This window comes from Grampus griseus (genome assembly GCF_964374135.1).
Source record: "Grampus griseus genome assembly, chromosome: 16".
In the NCBI taxonomy this organism is placed as follows: domain Eukaryota; kingdom Metazoa; phylum Chordata; class Mammalia; order Artiodactyla; family Delphinidae; genus Grampus; species Grampus griseus.
In genome coordinates, this window is record NC_139010.1 from 22,738,367 (window position 1) to 22,756,543 (window position 18,177).

Sequence of the window (18,177 nt, forward strand, 5' to 3'; positions counted from 1 at the left end):
ACTCCCCACTCTGCCTCTGCCAGTTTTAGCTAGAAAGTAGCAATGGACGATAGATAAATGAGTAGGCACTGACTTTATGTGCTGGGAAGAACTTTCAGGGACTGTAGTTTGCTGAGTAGTTACCTCTGCCCTAAATTATAAGGTAGAGAAATCAATGATCCCTAATGATAAATTAATTCTCCCCAGAAGAAAAGTTCATCTGGTACTTATTCAATCCTCAAATCTAACTCACCAGAACAGTCAACATCATTTTCAGGATGACCATTCCGTAACTTATTTTGCTAATTTGAAATGTGTGATAAGCATTAATGTGTTCTGATGACTCTGAATCCAAACGTTTATAATTTTTAAAATTGTAATAAAGAAGATCTGTAAATAAAATGTTAGGTAACCAGTAATAACTCCTATTTATTACTGAGCTAGGTTGAAACATATAGGTATATATACATAGGTGTATACAGACAGACAGACAGATAGATAGATAGAGAAGTAATTTAGACGGTTGGACTTTTTACCTTATCAGAAAACCAAATGAGCCTGGAATCTTCATAATACCTAAACATGCCATATTTAGGATCCAATAATTCCCTCATGATGAGCAAGAAAAATTCTTTGCGTACCCCTCCTGCATCAACAGCATCTTCTCCAACAAATATAACCTAAAACAGGTTAATGCAAACACTGAATGTAAAGAAATGAACGTATATTCTGGAAACCCTACAACACGTTATTTATTATGAATAAAAGCGTGGCAATTAATAGCTAAAAAATTTTTAAGTATATAATTTTATTAAGATTCAAAGATACACTAAAAATGAACAGGAAAACTTTAAACATATTTTCTAAATAAAAGTTCCAATTATACAACAGAAAATGTTAAATTACCTTGAGTGGCTTTTTGTAGTCTATATTCTTTGTTTTCCTAAGGACTTCCATTGCATCTCCTACTATATTTTCTCTACGTACCACTAGAATTAAGCAAGGATTCACAGATTCAATCACTGGGAGAAAAAGAGAGGAGACATTCTGTCTGTGGGCCTGGTCAATAGCCATCTAGAAAACAAAAGATTAAAAATTTAATAGCAATGCTATAAAGAAGCTGCTGTGACTGAATAAGCTAACCTCTACCTACTAATTATAGATATCCTATAATTCCTATACTACTGAATTCACACAGCACCTAACACAGTATTCAGCACAGCATCAGAGCTTAATAAACTGAGCATAAAGAGTATCCTTTTGAATTTTTTTATAGTAATGTATAACTGATGATACCATTAAGCTAAGTAAGCATGGAACTGTAATAATTATGATAAATCTGAACACTGTTGTTTCTCAAAAAATAACTAGGATGGAGAGTGAGGATAAAAAGAAAACAGCATTAAAACAAACCTTTAAAGAGAAAAAGAAACAGCCTGGCCAACTAAAAGGTTTATAGAAATTCATTTAGTAGAGTTACCACCATATATGCTCACAAACCAAGCATTTGGCTTTTACCATTTAAAGCTTTTATTTTTTTCCTATGATTTTCCTTGTGTTCTTAATTCTAAAATGGAATATCCTACATTGAAAGCACCAAGTGATTAACTTTCTTTCTCTCTCTTTTTTTTAATATTTATTCATTTATTTGGCTGCACCAAGTCTTAGTTGCAGCACACAGGATCTTTGTTGCCGCATGTGGGATCTAGCTCCCTGACCAGGGATCGAACACCGGCCCCCTGCATTGGGAGCATAGAGACTTAACCACTGGACCACCAAGGAAGTCCTGATTAACTTAGTGTTTAACAAAGATTGCTAAAAAACTAGCAATCTAGCTGTTAGTATAGAATCCTACAAAAATATTTATTTCTTCTGTTGATGAAAATGGAAATAAGCACATCTCTAAAATTCCTCCTACTATTATTTATTGTTTAAATATATGGAAGAATTTAGAATAGTAAACGCATTTATTTTAAAGGAATAAAAATTGCCATCAAAATTGGGGGAGGGGTAATTTTAAAAAGCATTTTTAGACTATTAAGTGTTCAAGGTCTCATCTCATCCTTAGTCCTCAGCCTCTATAGTCTGATATTCTATACCAGAGGAAGAAACTCAAAAACTTTTAAATTTACAAGTCCAAATGATAAAGCAAACTTACTGTAGTCTTTCACGGTCATAATGTAAACTAGTTTTAAAATTTCTCATTATAAAGGAAAGAATGTTCAGCTTAAAGTGGGGGGGCGGAGGGGAAGGACAGTGGGGAGGAGGAAGAGATGACCAACCTCAGGAAAGTACCTTATTTATTACTAAAACGTTCTTCACGGACATTTCATACCCTCCTCCTAACAACTGATCAAATGCCTCCTACTTTTTAACATCACCTCACCTCTACTGATTTTCATCTCTTACCAAGTATATAAATAGGGAAGATATAATAAAGCATTTGAAACAAACCATTTTATCAAGTAAACTAGTCAAACTGTTTATAAAGACTGTATATTTCTATAATGAAAGAAGATTATACCATTTTTTAGATATAAAATGATAAAAATCTAAATTATTCTATGTCCTTTTAAATATATATAAGTATCCCTCACAAGAATACACATTTCACATGCAACAGTCTTCTTCATAGGTACCAAAGGTGCTTTGGTAAAAGTAGCTTTTTTTTTTTTTTTTTTTGGTATGTGGGCCTCTCACTGCTGTGGCCTGTCCCATTGCGGAGCACAGGCTCCGGACGCACAAGGCTCAGCGGTCATGGCTCACGGGCCCAGCCGATCTGCGGCATGTGGGATCTTCCCGGAACGGGGCATGAACCCGTGTCCCCTGCATTGGCAGGCGGACTCTCAACCACTGCACCACCAGGGAAGCCCGTAAAAGTAGCTTTGCAAAAGACAGACCACAAAGGCACAAAATATCCCCAAAGACATTTCAAATACTTTAAAAAAACACCAGAGAAACAATTCAAAAACTACTCTCAAATTAAATTAGTACTATACAATATTTTACCTGCATCTGTAAGACTGCATCTGTTTGTAACAGAGTAGTTTTTGCTTGGGCGTCAAATACAAATGGATATGTGCAGATTGTAACAGGGATATCTGCCAACTAGAAATAAAAAATTAGCTTATTAGTACAAATTGGTTTGTAACTTCTTGTAGGTACTGTCATTTCTTGTGTAAAGTTGATCATATTCTTGGTTTATTCACTTTTGTGTCATTCAGGAATTATAAATAAAATGTGGCTTATTTCTTTATTTAATTTAATTTTATTTTTTATACAGCAGGTTCTTATTAGTTATCCATTTTATACATATTAGTGTATACATGTCAATCCAAATCTCCCACTTCATCACACCACCGCCCCCCCCCCCGCCACTTTCCCCCTTTGGTGTCCATACGTAAAACGTGGCTTATTTCTGAATATAGAATTTTTACTGATAATTAGATGAGGCATTGGAATAACCCTAATTCCTAATTTTAGGAGATAACTGTATACTTGAGAATCCATAAAATTGTAAATTACAGGTATCTTTTGCTTAACATCTTAACTCCAAGTTTCAGTGAATTAGGCTGCAAATTTATTCTAAATGTGGGGCTCCTATGTTAAATACAGTTCCCAGTTCTTATATGTTAGGGCTACTCTAGCAAGTGAGGCCAATGATAAGCAATCTACTTATTCATTCAACAGATATTTACTGCCAGGTCATTAGGGGGACAACACTATTATAAGCCCAACAATCTGTTCATTCATTTAACTTACAAAATAAGCACGATTAGTATTATTATTTTCTGTCAATCTTCAAAGTTGATCAGTAATAGCTGATCTATTATTACCATTATCAGACATTAGTCACCTTATCAACAATTATTTATCCTAGCAGGTAAAACATAGTGATTGATTGCTAAGTTTTTAACAGGGCAGAAAAATACAAAGAGCTATGAATTGCCAGTCACAGATCTTGCAGTTGGAGGATGTTATACTACCATATACCCAACAAAGCAAAATTTTTGTGCCAGCCTTGACACAGAGCCCCTTCTTATTATAAGGCTTCCAGTGAAGACTTAATACACCATGAAACAATCCTCTTCTTTTTAAGTTCTTAGAAAGTTCTTTATATTAAGTCTGAATCTGCATTTCTATACATCACTTCGTTTTCTATTTCAGTCTTCATTCTGCCCCTGCAGAGAAGTTTATATGGTTTAGATACTTCGTGCTGCCATGCTCTCCCTAGGATGTCTTTTTCCCACACTAAACATGCCGTTTTTCCAACCATCCTGAAAATAATATGGTTTCCAGCTCTACTCCATCCTAACCGCCTTCTTTTATTTTATTTATTTATTTATTAGGCTGCGCCGGGTCTTAGTTGTGGCATGTGGGATCTAGTTCCCTGACCAGGGATCGAACCTGGGCCCCCTGCATTGGGAGCATGGAGTCTTAACCACTGGACCACCACGGAAGTCCCCAATAACCTTTTTTTAAATGTATTTCAATTTGTCTAAGCCTCTTTCAACTATGGCCATCAAAAACAATGAAATAATTCAATAGTGCCCAATCAGTATAGAACACAAGACTATCAACTTGTTGTTCTCAACATGAAAGACAATATGCTGAGCGACATTAACCCTTAAGTAAGTTATCATTCTTGGCTATTTCTCATATGACAAGTTTACCCTCCACCCTGTATTTGTGTCACTAACTAGCTATGGATGATAGAAAGTCTTTTTACTACTCTGAAACTCTAAAAGACTGAGATGATTTCTAAAGTCCCCTTTGGCTCCAAAACTCTTTGATTTCATAATTTTATGTGCTACTTCTATTTGAGGATGAGGAAGCAAACAATGTCAGGCCCATAGTTTAAAGCTACTTCTAAATGCTTCACTGGTTCAAGTGCTGTGAAAAAAGCAAAGCAAACAACAAAACCTGAAGTCTATAACAGAAGTATAATACAACATTCCCAGGTATTAAAAAGGTGGCTCAGGATTGTTGATTATGTAAGCCAAAGTGCCAGAACTTTATATATTAAGATAGTACATTAAACAAAGTGAGGGAGATGACCATACTGAAAGTTTATTCTATTTTATGGCCATTTTGAGTGTCAATTATTAGTTTAAAAATTGAAAATCATTCTACTTCTCCAACATAAAACATTTTCTGCCTTCTGGGTAGGCATCTGTGAAATTTTATAAGTTTGCTTTTTTGTATTCTGAGGACACCGTAAATTTTATACTGGAAGGCTTTAGGAGGATAGGAACTATTTTAAGACAAACATTGTTAAAAGGCATCATATATAGGTGTAATGCTAACTAAAGCAGAGGGTCTAATTTTCTTCAGAAAATTCCTCTGAAATGTTATACAGGGCAAGTTCTATACACTCATTAAAATATATATGTATATATACATATATATATGTTTTAAAGTCACAAAAAAGAGGAACTTTGGGGTCTTCAATCACTTAAGACAAAACAGAGTATATCTTACTCTGAACATGAGACTTTATTACACCAAACTTACCTCAGTTAATCCATGGTTGACATCCTAAGACAGCAGTGCAGAACGTAACAGTAATGAGGAAAGAGCATTGTTAGTGTCCAAATTTAACTATTTCTTTTTTTTTTTTAAACATCTTTATTGGAGCATAATTGCTTTACAATGGTATGTTAGTTTCAGCTTCACAACAAAATGAATCAGTTATATATATACATATGTTCCCATATCTCTTCCCGCTTGCGTCACCCTCCCTCCCACCCTCCCTATCCCACCCCTCCAGGCGGTCACACAGCACCGAGCTGATCTCCCTGTGCTATGCGGCTGCTTCCCACTAGCTATCTACCTTACGTTTGGTAGTGTATACATGTCCATGCCTCTTTATTGCTTTGTCACTAAATTTAACTATTTCTATTCAAAGCAGCATTTCATTTATTTTGCTATAGCAGAATACTGAATTAATGAAGTAGACCAAAATACATCTACAACAGAACTTACCCTTTCCACATATACCTGATATATCTATAAATGTAATAAGACCTTCGTTTCAGGTATCTTGTGATCATAAAATCATTGAGGCTTGAACATAATGAAATTTGGTTTCAGCAATTAAGTTAAGCCATTTGCAGAATTTAGGTAGAACAGGGAAACTAATCCTAAGTCTAACTTGGTCTTGAAGAAATAATTTTATGGCCCAATCTCTCCACCTGGAAAATGGAGAAAATATCCCCCAGATTTTAAGACTTGGTTAATCTTGACAGAATATTTGAAAAGTGTTTAGTAGATTAAAATGCTATGTGGAAAGTGAGAAAATAAGCCATAATTGTTTTTATTCATCAGAAATAAACAGTGAAACACAGGTATCTTATATTAAGCGTTCTTTAACACTGAATTAGCTAAAACAAAGTACAAGACAGGGCATAGGGGTTGGTAAGTAGAAAGAAGAAATGAAGAGAGAAAGAGGTATTTATGAAGGATATAATAAAGAAAATTATAATGAAAGCTTACCACTGCATTGAACAGAAATGCACAACATTTTCTTGAAGAAAGCTTTCATATATTCTCAGGGTATAGCCTCAAATAAAGTGCTAGAATCTCCAAAAGTACGTTACTAAATTTGCAGATGGCACCTCGTATACTGAGGAATTAATCTTACCCAAAGTGAGGTCTGATTTTGCCCTCAGCTACTGGGAGATGATCCACAGGACTTTGGAACGTCATACCTGGACAGGAGTATCTTTGTTTGCCTGGAGGCTCTGGGACATGTGGTTATCAGTTCTGCCTCCAGAAGGTCTGGAAAGTAAAGGTCAGCCACATGGGCAGTATGTGATGGAACCTCAATAAAAACTCTGGGCACCAAGGCTCCAGTGAGCTTCCTTGCTTGGGAATACCCTGAGAGTATTGACACAGATGGATGCTGGGAAAATAACTTGTCCATGACTCCTCAGGGAGAGGAAAACAGAAGCTCAGCCTTTGGTACCTTTCCCAGACTCTACCCTTATGCACTTTTTCCCTTGGCATTTTAATCTGTACTCTTTCCCTATAATAAACTATAGACGTCACTATAACAGTTTCCAGTTAGTTCTGTGAAGTCTTGTAGCAAATTACTGAACCTGAGAATGGTTCTAGGAATCCTCTAAGCTTGCAATTGGTATCAGAAGTGAAGGCAGTCTTGTGTGGACGATTCCCTCTAACTTTGTAATTGGCTAAATTATTGCACGCCACAAGGGGTATCACTGGAAGTTTTAAGGTATTAGCAAACACTTAGGGTTTGTTCACTATATTGTGCTAAATAAAGCCAAAGCAGTGTAAGCATAAGTAAAATATGACTCTAACTTCCTGTTCTGAGAAAGGTAATTATTGATAATAGCTTCTTTCAAAAAATTCAGAGTACCAAGTTATCACTATATACGTGCCCCATTGGGCACGTTAACAGAAGAATATATTTACAAGCTGTTTGCAGAAAAACCCTTTTAGATTGCACTCAGTTTAATTTAAAGCAATTTAACAGGAACAACTGAATACTTTTATAGTATATCTTGTGGGATGTTTTTTAAAGTGCTGTTACAGCTAAGAAGGTGTGAATAAGCAAAGAAACACCTTTCAGTATTTTCTGACTACCTATGGCCAGCTTGAACACTATATTTGATACCTGGTATCATGGAAGATGGATTTTATTCTTAATAATGAAACATTACTATATATGCACTTTTTTATTGCTACATGTAAAAGATAAAGGTTCTAGGCATATCCTTTAGCACTGGGAAGCCAATAAGATAGTCATAATTTATAGTGTAACTAAACCATATTAAAGCAGAACAAAAGTTTGATGGTAGAGACAGATGGGAGCTAGAAGGAATATGAAAAATAATGGGACATGTGGAAAACTTGGGAAAAGAGACTATTAGATATGAGGCAAAATGATTTACCTAGGGGAGAGCCATCAAAGGGAAAACCATATTAAGGTCATCATTAGAAATTTCAATTTAAGTGTTAAGGATCTAAGACAAAAGCTCAAACATTTAAAAAGAAAAAAAGTAAATATGTAAAAAAGCAAGGATAAACTCCTCTGGGAAATATTAGAGTTGCAAGATAGTTGTTATATTAGTTGAAACTCTAAATGAACCAAAGTAGTATTTCCAAGGAAAATTTAGAAGGAAAAAATGTGGTGGGGGGTGCGGACAGGATATTACAAAATACGTGAGGTCAATGAAAGGTCTATTGCTAAAAATTTACCACATCATTCAATGTGTGACCTACTAGTGGCTCCACATCCACATACTCAAGCACTAACTGTTGGCTGTTTGTAGACTGAGGGCCCTGAAATTAGGTCAAGGCATGCCTAATTTTAGTTACCCAATGTCCTAGAAACTTGAGTAAGAAAGACCTAAAGGAATGTTCAAAAGTCAGGGTCTCATGGTCCAAAGCAGACTTTCACTAAGGCTGCTTTTAACATCAATGGTTAATGATAGTTCTAGTTAGTTATAGACAAAAAAGATGCAACTCCTTGGCATGTTTTAGTTTCAACATATTACTTATGGCAAAACACTGTATCATTGCTGGTGAAATCATTATTTAAGGGTATAACATAGGATTATTCTGAGGAGGTATAAACAGAGGATACCGAAGTTACTGAAGTAATTCAAATAAATATGAAAGGTGTTGGTGACTAGGCAGAAAAAAAAAAGATACTTCTAAAACACGAAGAAAATGAAAAATAAACCAATATAACTTGGTAATTCAAGGCATAAGGAATCAGTCCAAGAGTCTGCAAAACATTAATGCCATTAAAAATGACAAGGGAACTTTAAAAAGCTAGTATGAACCTTCTGGGAAATATTATAGCTGCAAGGTTTATACTGCAAGTATTAAATGTATTGCAATATTAAAGAACACAAATGTATTTTAATTTCTTCATTTCATTAAATGAGGAAGAAACTCAAACCTAGAAAGTTAAGTACTGGCCTATCTTCCCAAAGCTGGTCTCCCTAACTGTTATGTCAGTCTATCTTCCTAGTTTGCTGATGAGCATGTCATGTTAGCTCAGCACTGTCCGCAGTTAAAGTACAAAACCTTAATGCCACAGAAGAAATACAGTAATGATTTACAAACACAGCACAATTAATATTGAAGTAAAATTTATGACTTAAAAATATATAAAGTGTAATATCAAAGACTGTAAAAATCTCACCAATTTATCTAATGTATTTATTAGTACTTACTTGTATCTGACATGTCTTACATAGGCATACAGTTCTTGAAATAAGAGAATATGCACTTTAAAAAATGCTTAACTTGATTTTTAATTATAAGAGGCACAGACTCAGCATAGACCTTTCTACACTTTATTCTAAATTAATCAATTTTTACTAGATATATATTGATACATATGTACAGTAACGAAAAGTATAAGCAAGGGAAGAAAAAAGAGCAAAGAGTTTAGTTGTAACCACTAAAGTTTTTTTGTTTCTTTTGTTTGTGTTTGGCCGCACCGTGCAGCTTGTGGGATCCTAGTTACCCAACCAGGGATCAAACCTGGGCCTTGGCAGTGAAGGCATGGAGCCCTAACTATTGGACTGCTAGGGAATTCCCCACTAAAGTATTTTTATAAACAATTTTAGAGCAAAGTTAAAAGAGGTAAGCAAATAAACTGAGACTAATACCTAGAAAGTGGAGAAAAACATCAAATAGCAGAAGATAAAAAGAGAGAGAACTCATGTGCTCTTTTATTTTGCCAAGAAATTATTGTAGAGGGAGAAAAACAGATAAAAAGCAAAAGGAATCCAACTGAAAAAATGTCATACCCTAATATCAGAGTCTGGAAAAACAATCAAAACAGAGAAGCTTATACAGTAACCAGCAGGAGTAGGAGGATCAAGCAAAAACTTCATGGAAACATGAAAAGGGAAACAGGTGAAACAAGATGGGAAAATGGAAGAGGATGAGGTGAAAAGTTAGTCTCAGCTGTACAAGAGGATATTACAAGGAATGCAAAGAATTTCACAGAATTAGTTTTTAATGTTTAGAGACCAGGAAAGTATATACCTGATGGGTTCTCTTTTTTATTTTGTTTTTTTCCTTCTAGTTCTACTGAGATATAAATGACATACAGCACTGTGTTAGTTTAAGGTGTATATTCCTGATGGATTCTTAAAATCCTTGACTGGGAAAGAAAGGAAATGGAGAAAGAAATCTCAACAGACTATGGCATAAAGAGAAATATAATAAAGGTAATATATAATAAAGGTAATATAATAAAGGTAAAATAATTTTCTTGCAGTGTTTAGAACAAGGTAAAGTTTTACATATATACGTGTATATATTTATATATAAAATATATGTGTATATATATAAATACAATTTATAGACATATTTCTTATAATTCATAGTAATTATCTTCTATCAAGGAATATTTTAAACTTTCACATGAAGGAATGGAATTATTTCAAGATAACTCCTGTTCAATAATGGTATACATATGTACATTGTATACATAGATATAAGTACATATATATGTGTATATATGTGTATGTGCACATAAATACACATATACACATTTATATAATCACAAAACAGCATATGAGTATCTTTAGGATAGACACTTTAAAACTTTACTAACTTTACTTACAGGGCCAACATGATGTTCAACCTAGTATTAAAACTAGTAATGCAAGCATGAATTTTATTAAACAGCCTCAGGAAAAGTCTTTAGTGTTATGTGTAAATGTGAAAGTGATCTGAGCTCTCTCAAAGAAAGAAGCACCTTCAGATGTCATAATATAAATTAATAAACTACTTAAGAGTTAGTCAAAGACCTTCAAAGTAAATTGTCAGCTTTCTATTTCTGGAAGACTAGAAGAACCCAAATCACGGGTTCTAGATTCTCATTTCTAAGATGTGACATTAAGTCCACTATGCACATTAAAGAACAAGTTTCCACTGCCACAACCACCTATTCAATACCAGTCTGTCTACAAATGGAGAGAAAGGAAAAACATGTGGTTGAAATAGTAGAGCAACTTTCAAGTATATCAACTTAGAAAGTCTAGAAATAAGAATGTGGTCCTCTACTGTCTCCCTCTTACCAGAAAACAGTAGCACTGAAAGAATTCCTAAGGAAATTCAATTTGATATCATCACAGATACATACCAAGAGGAGTTTGGATACAAGTCTGCCAAGCTTAAAAGCAAACATTCAAACCATAGCTTTTCCATGTAGCACAAGATTACAGCTAGTTTAAAAATCCTATTAGACTGGCATTTCTCTTAACTTGTTCAGAATACAAGTAGTTTATGACCTACATACCAGAAAAAATTCGGATGTCAAAGAACATCAGATCTAATTCACAGTGATCCAAGAGGATATAACTCTCCAGGAGAGAGTGAAATGCTTAGTGAAATAAGTCAGACAGAAAGACAAACACTATATGATATCACTTACATGTGGAATCTAAAAAATAATACAAATGAATCGATATACAAAACAGAAGAGACTCACAGACACAGAAAACAAACTTACGGTTATCAAAGGGGAGGAGGGAGGAGGGACAAATTAGGAGTAGGGGATTACAGCTACGAACTACTATACATTAAAATAGATAAGCAACAAGGATTTACTGTATAGCACAAAGAATTATATTCAATAAAAAAACTAAAAAGAAAATGTTGAGGTGGGATATAAAGCTAGGTGCTCTTATGTCACACTCCTTCCTTATCATATTTACGTTGTGAGCTGAGATTCCTGATCAAGAGAACATAATCATCTTCCATATCAAATATTAACTTGATTATTAAATTTGTAGAGTTATAATTAATTTACCAATTTGTTATGCCTTAAGAATTCTTCTAAAAGCTATGTACCAGGAGTTTAGAACTAGTTTAGTGTTTGTATATATCTAAATAAGATAATCGTAAATAAGGTAAGTGAGCTCCGGACGCGCAGGCTCACGGGCCCAGCCGCTCCGCGGCATGTGGGATCCTCCCGGACAGGGGCATGAACCCGTGTCCCCTGCGTCGGCAGGCGGACTCTCAACCACTGCGCCACCAGGGAAGCCCAACACTAAGTTTCTTAAAGGAATTATTTTATTTTAAAAGGAGTCTATATAATCACTCCAGTCTCAAAAACACTGCTCAAAGACCTAGGGCATCTAGGTGGTGTATCAGGGTTTACATGCAAGTTTTTCGATAAAAAAAGTTCATTTTCTGAATCATCAGTTTTCCTCAATGGTAAATAATTTTAATCCCTTTTATATTGCAGTAAATATTTATTTATTTTTGAATTTTATTTATTTTTTTATACAGCAGGTTCTTATTAGTTATCCATTTTATACATATTAGAGTATATATGTCAATCCCAATCTCCTAATTCATCATATCACCACCCCCCTGCAGTAAATATTTATGAAGCCCCAAATTTGCATTCTCTTGAAGATAAAATATGAGACTTCACATAAATCCTGCAGAGGGAAAATTAATAACCTCAAGAAATATGTTTTTTCTCCTGTCTTAGGGGTTCACTGGAGGAAGAGTTTGAAAAGCTTTATCTAGGTGAGAGCTTTAGTTTAAATAGGGAAGGAAAAAGGAAATATTTATTCAAAGCTTTCCAGAGGTCAAGTATTTTCTTTCTTAAAAAACTGTTGTCCCTTGACACCAGCTAACCACCCTACTTTTTTACTCCCTTCTCTTCAGCACAGAACTTCTTGAGAGTACTGCCTATGGCTTTTGTTCCCTATCCTCACCCCTAAATTTCTCTTAAGCATACTTACTCTAGACGCATTATCAAGGTTACCAATGATCTTCACGTAACCAAATGCATTGATCAATTCTATGGTTTTATCCTATTTCTCAGCAGCGTTCAATATGGTTTCTCCTTCACTTTTCAATTTTGGTTCCCACAACTCTCTCCTAGTTTTCCTCCTACCTCTCTTAACCTCCTTTGTTGATTTCTCTCCTTTCCTCATCTCATATCCATCAGCAATTCTTGGCCGTCTTACCTCCAAGAGGTACCCAAGTCCATTTCTATCTTCCATCTATACAACTACCAATCCTAGTCAAACCCATCATTTTCTCTCCCCTTATCTACTCCATTCCCCTCACTCCATCTTCCACAAAGCTGACAGAGTGGTTATTTCAGAATATAAATTACACTGTACAGTATTCACCCCCTGCTTACCACCCTCCAATGGCTTACCATAACACTTCAGATAAAATCCATGTCCCCGATCCTAATTTACTAAACCTTGCATGATCTGGCACCTGCCCATTTCTCTGATCCTTTCCCAGAACTCTCCCCATTCCCATATTTTAGCCATACTGGCCTTTTTCTATTCTTCAAACATGACAAGCTTGCTCTCACCTAAGGTCTTTTAGTAGATGTAATTTTTCCTGAAATTTTCTTTGCTCTGATCTTACATGGCTGCTTTTTGTCATTTAGATTACAGATCATACTTCATTAGACAAGACTTTTCTGATTACCCAATCACAAGAAACCATCCTGTCTTTTTTTTTTTTTTTTTTTTTTTTTTTTTGCAGTACGCGGGCCTCTCACTGCTGTGGCCTCTCCCGTTGCGGAGCACAGGCTCCGGACGCGCAGGCTCAGTGGCCATGGCTCACGGGCCCAGCTGCTCCGCAGCATGTGGGATCTTCCCGGACCGGGGCACGAACCTGCGTCCCCTGCATCGGCAAGCGGACTCTCAACCACTGCGCCACCAGGGAAGCCCCATCCTGTCTTTATTACCTTCTCTTATTTTAATTTTCTATATAGTGCATATTATAAGCTTTTATTTTTTTTTTTTGCTTTACTTGATTACTATCCATCTTGTCCACTAGATTATAAGTTTCATGAGAACAGGGCCTTATCCATCTGGTTAATCACTGTATTTCTTATACCTAAATAAGTGCCTGTTACAAAGGAGAGTCTTAATAAGTATTTGTTGAATATGCAAATGAGCAGACATAAATCTGTAGGATGTTTGTAAACTTGACTGAGTCTCCTAGTGATTCTGCAGGAAAAAATAAAATCAACAAATCTCTCCCAATCCAGATCCAAGTATCTAGGGAAGCAAACATGTACTAGAAGTGACCTGATTCCTATAGGTAAGAGCATCCTAAAAACAGCATGCACTAACTGCACTGCCATTCAAAAACTACTGTACTTTCTAAGTGCCTACTAGACATATTTGAGATACTGTAAGAAGTGCTGGTGAATAAACTGACAGAGTGCCTATCCACAAGGAGCTTGCAGTTGGTACCTAGCAAGCAATGAAAGGCTATTCACCTTCCTAGAACTGTTACAAGCATGTTGCTTAAATTACCTGCTTCAGGGGTGGAAAAGTTGGCCTTAAGTATATTATAATGGTTAGCAAATAAGAGTCTAAACCTGTTTTATATCTAGCTGCTTAGCAATTTCTATATTGAAATTTTGTGTGACTAATTAAAGTTTTATAAGACTATGATATTAGTTTTATTTTTATTTTATTTTTTTGGCCATGCGGCATGTGGGATCTTAGTTCCCTGACCAGGGATTGAACCCTCACCCCCTGCGGTGGAAGTGCAGAGTCTTAACCACTGGACGGCCAGGGAAGTCCCTATGCTATTATTTTAATTAAGTATCTAGTTATTAGAGACTTAGCCACATGGAAAGAAATATGTGGCACTTGTGGAGGTATGCCAAAAAACTGAAATCAAATTAAGCACATAAAAGGGGAAAAATAAAAACTAGAATCAATGGTACCACAGCTCACTTCTGGTAGTTCTGAGGCACCGATCTCACAATTTTAATACGTTCTTAGAGTTCAAGTATCAGAGACTCCAGTATCCTCAACATTAGAGAATTAAGAGACAACCTCATGCAAAATAAATGAGACTTAGAAAAATAAGTCATATTTGCATTTTTCTGTAGAAAAGTGTAATCTATCTCTTTGGTTTGGCTTTGGTATAAGAGCAGAATGCTTACTTATAAATACTGTATAATATATAACTGCTCCTTTGCAATATGCTTTTATTTAAAAAATGAGCTCTGAATAAAAGCTCTGAAAAAGCTTTGTTGTTTCAAAAATACACAATTGTTCCTTTTGTATTAGAACAAATGATACATAAAAATGAAACCATAAAATGCAATAGGAAACATACCATTCCATAGGCCTGCTGTTGGACCCAGTTGATATAATCATTCCGTATGTCTATCAATTCTTGTACTTCATGTATATAAAATTTATCATATTGTATAATCTGTCCAGTTTTCTCATTTACCTACAAAAAACAAAAATGTAATTAACATTAAATTTAACCAGTACCTAAGAAAGAGACTGAAAAATGTTTAAATAGAATTGAGACTTCTTAGCTATTTTCTCTTCCTATAAAAGAATAATTTACTGAGTGCCTACCATATGCAAAATGCTAATTAAGTGCTACGGGAAACACCAAGATTTATAAGATGTGATATCTGTATTTAGTATCTCAAAATCCATTAAAAAATATTTATGTAACCACCACACAATAGGAGATATGTACCATAAGTATATATATTATACAAAGACTAGAAACTATAAAGTCTTCTGGTTGGGAATGGGACTTAAATAATAGTAAGAATAGCTAATGCTTGTTAACCATCACTCAATAGTGGCATCTGATTATAATAAACTAAGAGGATGACATTTGGGTAGGATGTGAAAAATGAAGACAGTGCAAATTACCATACTAGAAAATTACTTACTAATTACAAAAGGAAAAACAAGTCTTAACAGTGGAGACCACCACCTTAACTGAGTGATCAAACTAACCACCACCCATACTGGGACAATCAAATATTATGTTCCTGCTGGGAATTCTCTGGCAGTCCAGTGGTTAAGACTCCGTGCTTCCACTGCAGGGGGCGCAGGTTCGATCCCTGGTCAGGGAACTAAGATCCCACGTGCCTCGAAGCACGGCCAAAAAAAAAAAAAAAAAATTTTCCTGCTGATATAATGCAACAGGAAGTACAGACATTATCTGTGAACCAAGAAAATGTCTAACCTGAATCTAGTCAAGTCCTTGATTCAAATTCCAGTTTATAGGAAATACAGGAAAAGAGGAACAAGTTAAACATCATTATAAGGAAACAGACAATTATCCTAATTGTAGGAACTTTACAAGAAGACTGGCCAGGACTCTCCAAAAAGTCAAGGTAATGAGATCGAAAGGTGGGGGTTATTCTAAATTAAAAGAAACTACAAGAGTTCTAGTGCTGGATATGGCAGAGTACTTTTTATCAGACTAATCCTCCTGACAATAACAGTTATAATCTCTGAACAGTATATTAAAAAAAACACTGGCGATCAACCCAAAGCAGGCAGAAACAAGAATGAACACAATCTTTGAAAGAAGGAAAGCACATGTTGAGAACCACATTTTTTTTTTAACATGGGAGTACTTCCAAAGCAGCATAAGGGGTAGGGGATGTAGCACATGCAGAAAGCAACAGTTTTATCAGACAGAGAAGTGTGAGATTGAAGCTGCCAACATGGCAGACAATGAGGAAGAAAAATCCCAGAAAGGAATCCTGAGGACAAAGTCCCCAAATCTGCATGTAAATCCCCCCCACCTCTTTGGCTAACTCTTAAACCATGAAAGCACAAGTGAGATTTGGGGTGGGGGGACAGGGACGGACAACACCCCAACAGAAAGCAGCAACTGGGAGGCTACTCTTAAGAGTACATTTCAAGACAAGCATCTCCAGAGGGGAAAAAAGGTACATTTCATAATGATAAAAGAATTAATTTATCAAGAAGTCATGACAACCCCAAATAACAGCGCTTCAAAATACAAGAAGGGAAAATTGACAGAACCACCATCATTGTTAGAAGTTTTAACACCCCTCTCTTGGTAACTGATTTACAAAAAAAAAAAAGAAGGGCAAAATCAGTAAGTAAGGAAGATTTGAACATCAGTTTCAACCAACTTGAACTCGTTGCCAGAAGAGAGGGAGGTGGGGGCAGGAGAGAAATAGGTGAAGGAGATAAAGAGGTACAAACTTTCAGTTATGAAATAAATGAATCACAGGTATGAAAGTGTACAGTGTGGGAAATATAGTCAATAATTATGCAATATCTTTGTATGGTGACAGATGACAACTAGACTTACCATGGCAATCATTTTGAAACGTATAGAAATATCAAATTATGTTTTGCACCAGGAACTAATATAGTGTTATAGGTCAACTGTACTTCAAAAACAAACTCAGAAAAGGAGATCAGATTTGTGGTTACCGGAGGTGGGGGTGGGGGGAGGGGGAAGTGGATGAAGGGGGTCAAAAGGTACCAACTTCCAGTTATAAGATAAATAAATACTAGGGATGTAACGTAAAACAACATAAATATAGTTAACACTTCTGTATGTTATATGTATGAAAGCTGTTAAGAGAGTAAATCCTAAGAGTTCTCATCACAAGGAAACAAATTTTTGTCTATGTCTTTAATGTTGTATCTATATGAGATAATGGATGTTGAGTAAACTTATTGTGGTAATCATTTCATAATGTATGTAAGTCAAATCATTATTGCTGTACACCTTAAACTTATACAGAGCTATATGTCAGTTATATCCCAATAAAATGGAAAGAAAAAATAGAACATTCCACCCAGTAATTGTACATGGGATGTTCACTAACATATATCATAACCTGGACCATATAACAAGCCTTAATAAATATCGTTAAAAAAATCCAACATATACAAAGTATGTTCTTTGACCACAACAGAAATAAACTAAAAGTCAATAACAAAAATATATTTGGAAAATCCTAGAAAACTGGCAATTAAAACACTTCTAAATTACCCCCAAACTCTCCTTGTATCCATCAGAGAGCTAAAGTCACAAGATAACAAAGTAGCCTGAAGTCCAAGGATGGACAGATACTTCCAAAGAAATGGGTCACCATGGCAGAGCAAGAGGAAGTTTAGCACTGTCATACAAGCAGCGAAGAAGAAATCAGCTAAACTAAGAAATTGCTTAAGGCTGAGTATGGGATAACTTGAGAGGATAAAACCCCCGGGAGCCTCAGACAGTTTGCACTCACTCATAGACTCTTGACACAGACCTCTACTGGGTGCCCAGGAGGATGAGTGGAAACAGGGCAGGAGATCAAGAGACTCTCTCAGTGGTGCAAGGCATTGGCTGCCTCTGTGAGAAAGAAACAAGGCCTGCCACCCCGTCCAGATCCTTCTCTCACATAGA

The 18,177-nt window shown here is 35.6% G+C and overlaps 1 protein-coding gene across 4 annotated transcripts in view; it reads right to left on the bottom strand.

Annotated features, from left to right (window-relative positions):
- Nucleotides 1-18,177, bottom strand: part of HERC4 (HECT and RLD domain containing E3 ubiquitin protein ligase 4) — a 135,629-nt gene that overhangs the window by 24,831 nt on the left and 92,621 nt on the right. For 3 of the 4 annotated variants that reach the window (XM_082673002.1, XM_082673001.1, XM_082673004.1), the window contains 5 exons: nucleotides 15,097-15,216; nucleotides 5,494-5,517; nucleotides 2,989-3,087; nucleotides 886-1,053; nucleotides 516-659 (listed from right to left, as the gene is read on the bottom strand). In XM_082673002.1, the coding sequence (XP_082529128.1) occupies nucleotides 516-659; nucleotides 886-1,053; nucleotides 2,989-3,087; nucleotides 5,494-5,517; nucleotides 15,097-15,216 (555 nt within the window). The remainder of the gene's footprint in view (nucleotides 1-515; nucleotides 660-885; nucleotides 1,054-2,988; nucleotides 3,088-5,493; nucleotides 5,518-15,096; nucleotides 15,217-18,177) is intronic. The other variant, XM_082673003.1, reaches the window with a different exon arrangement.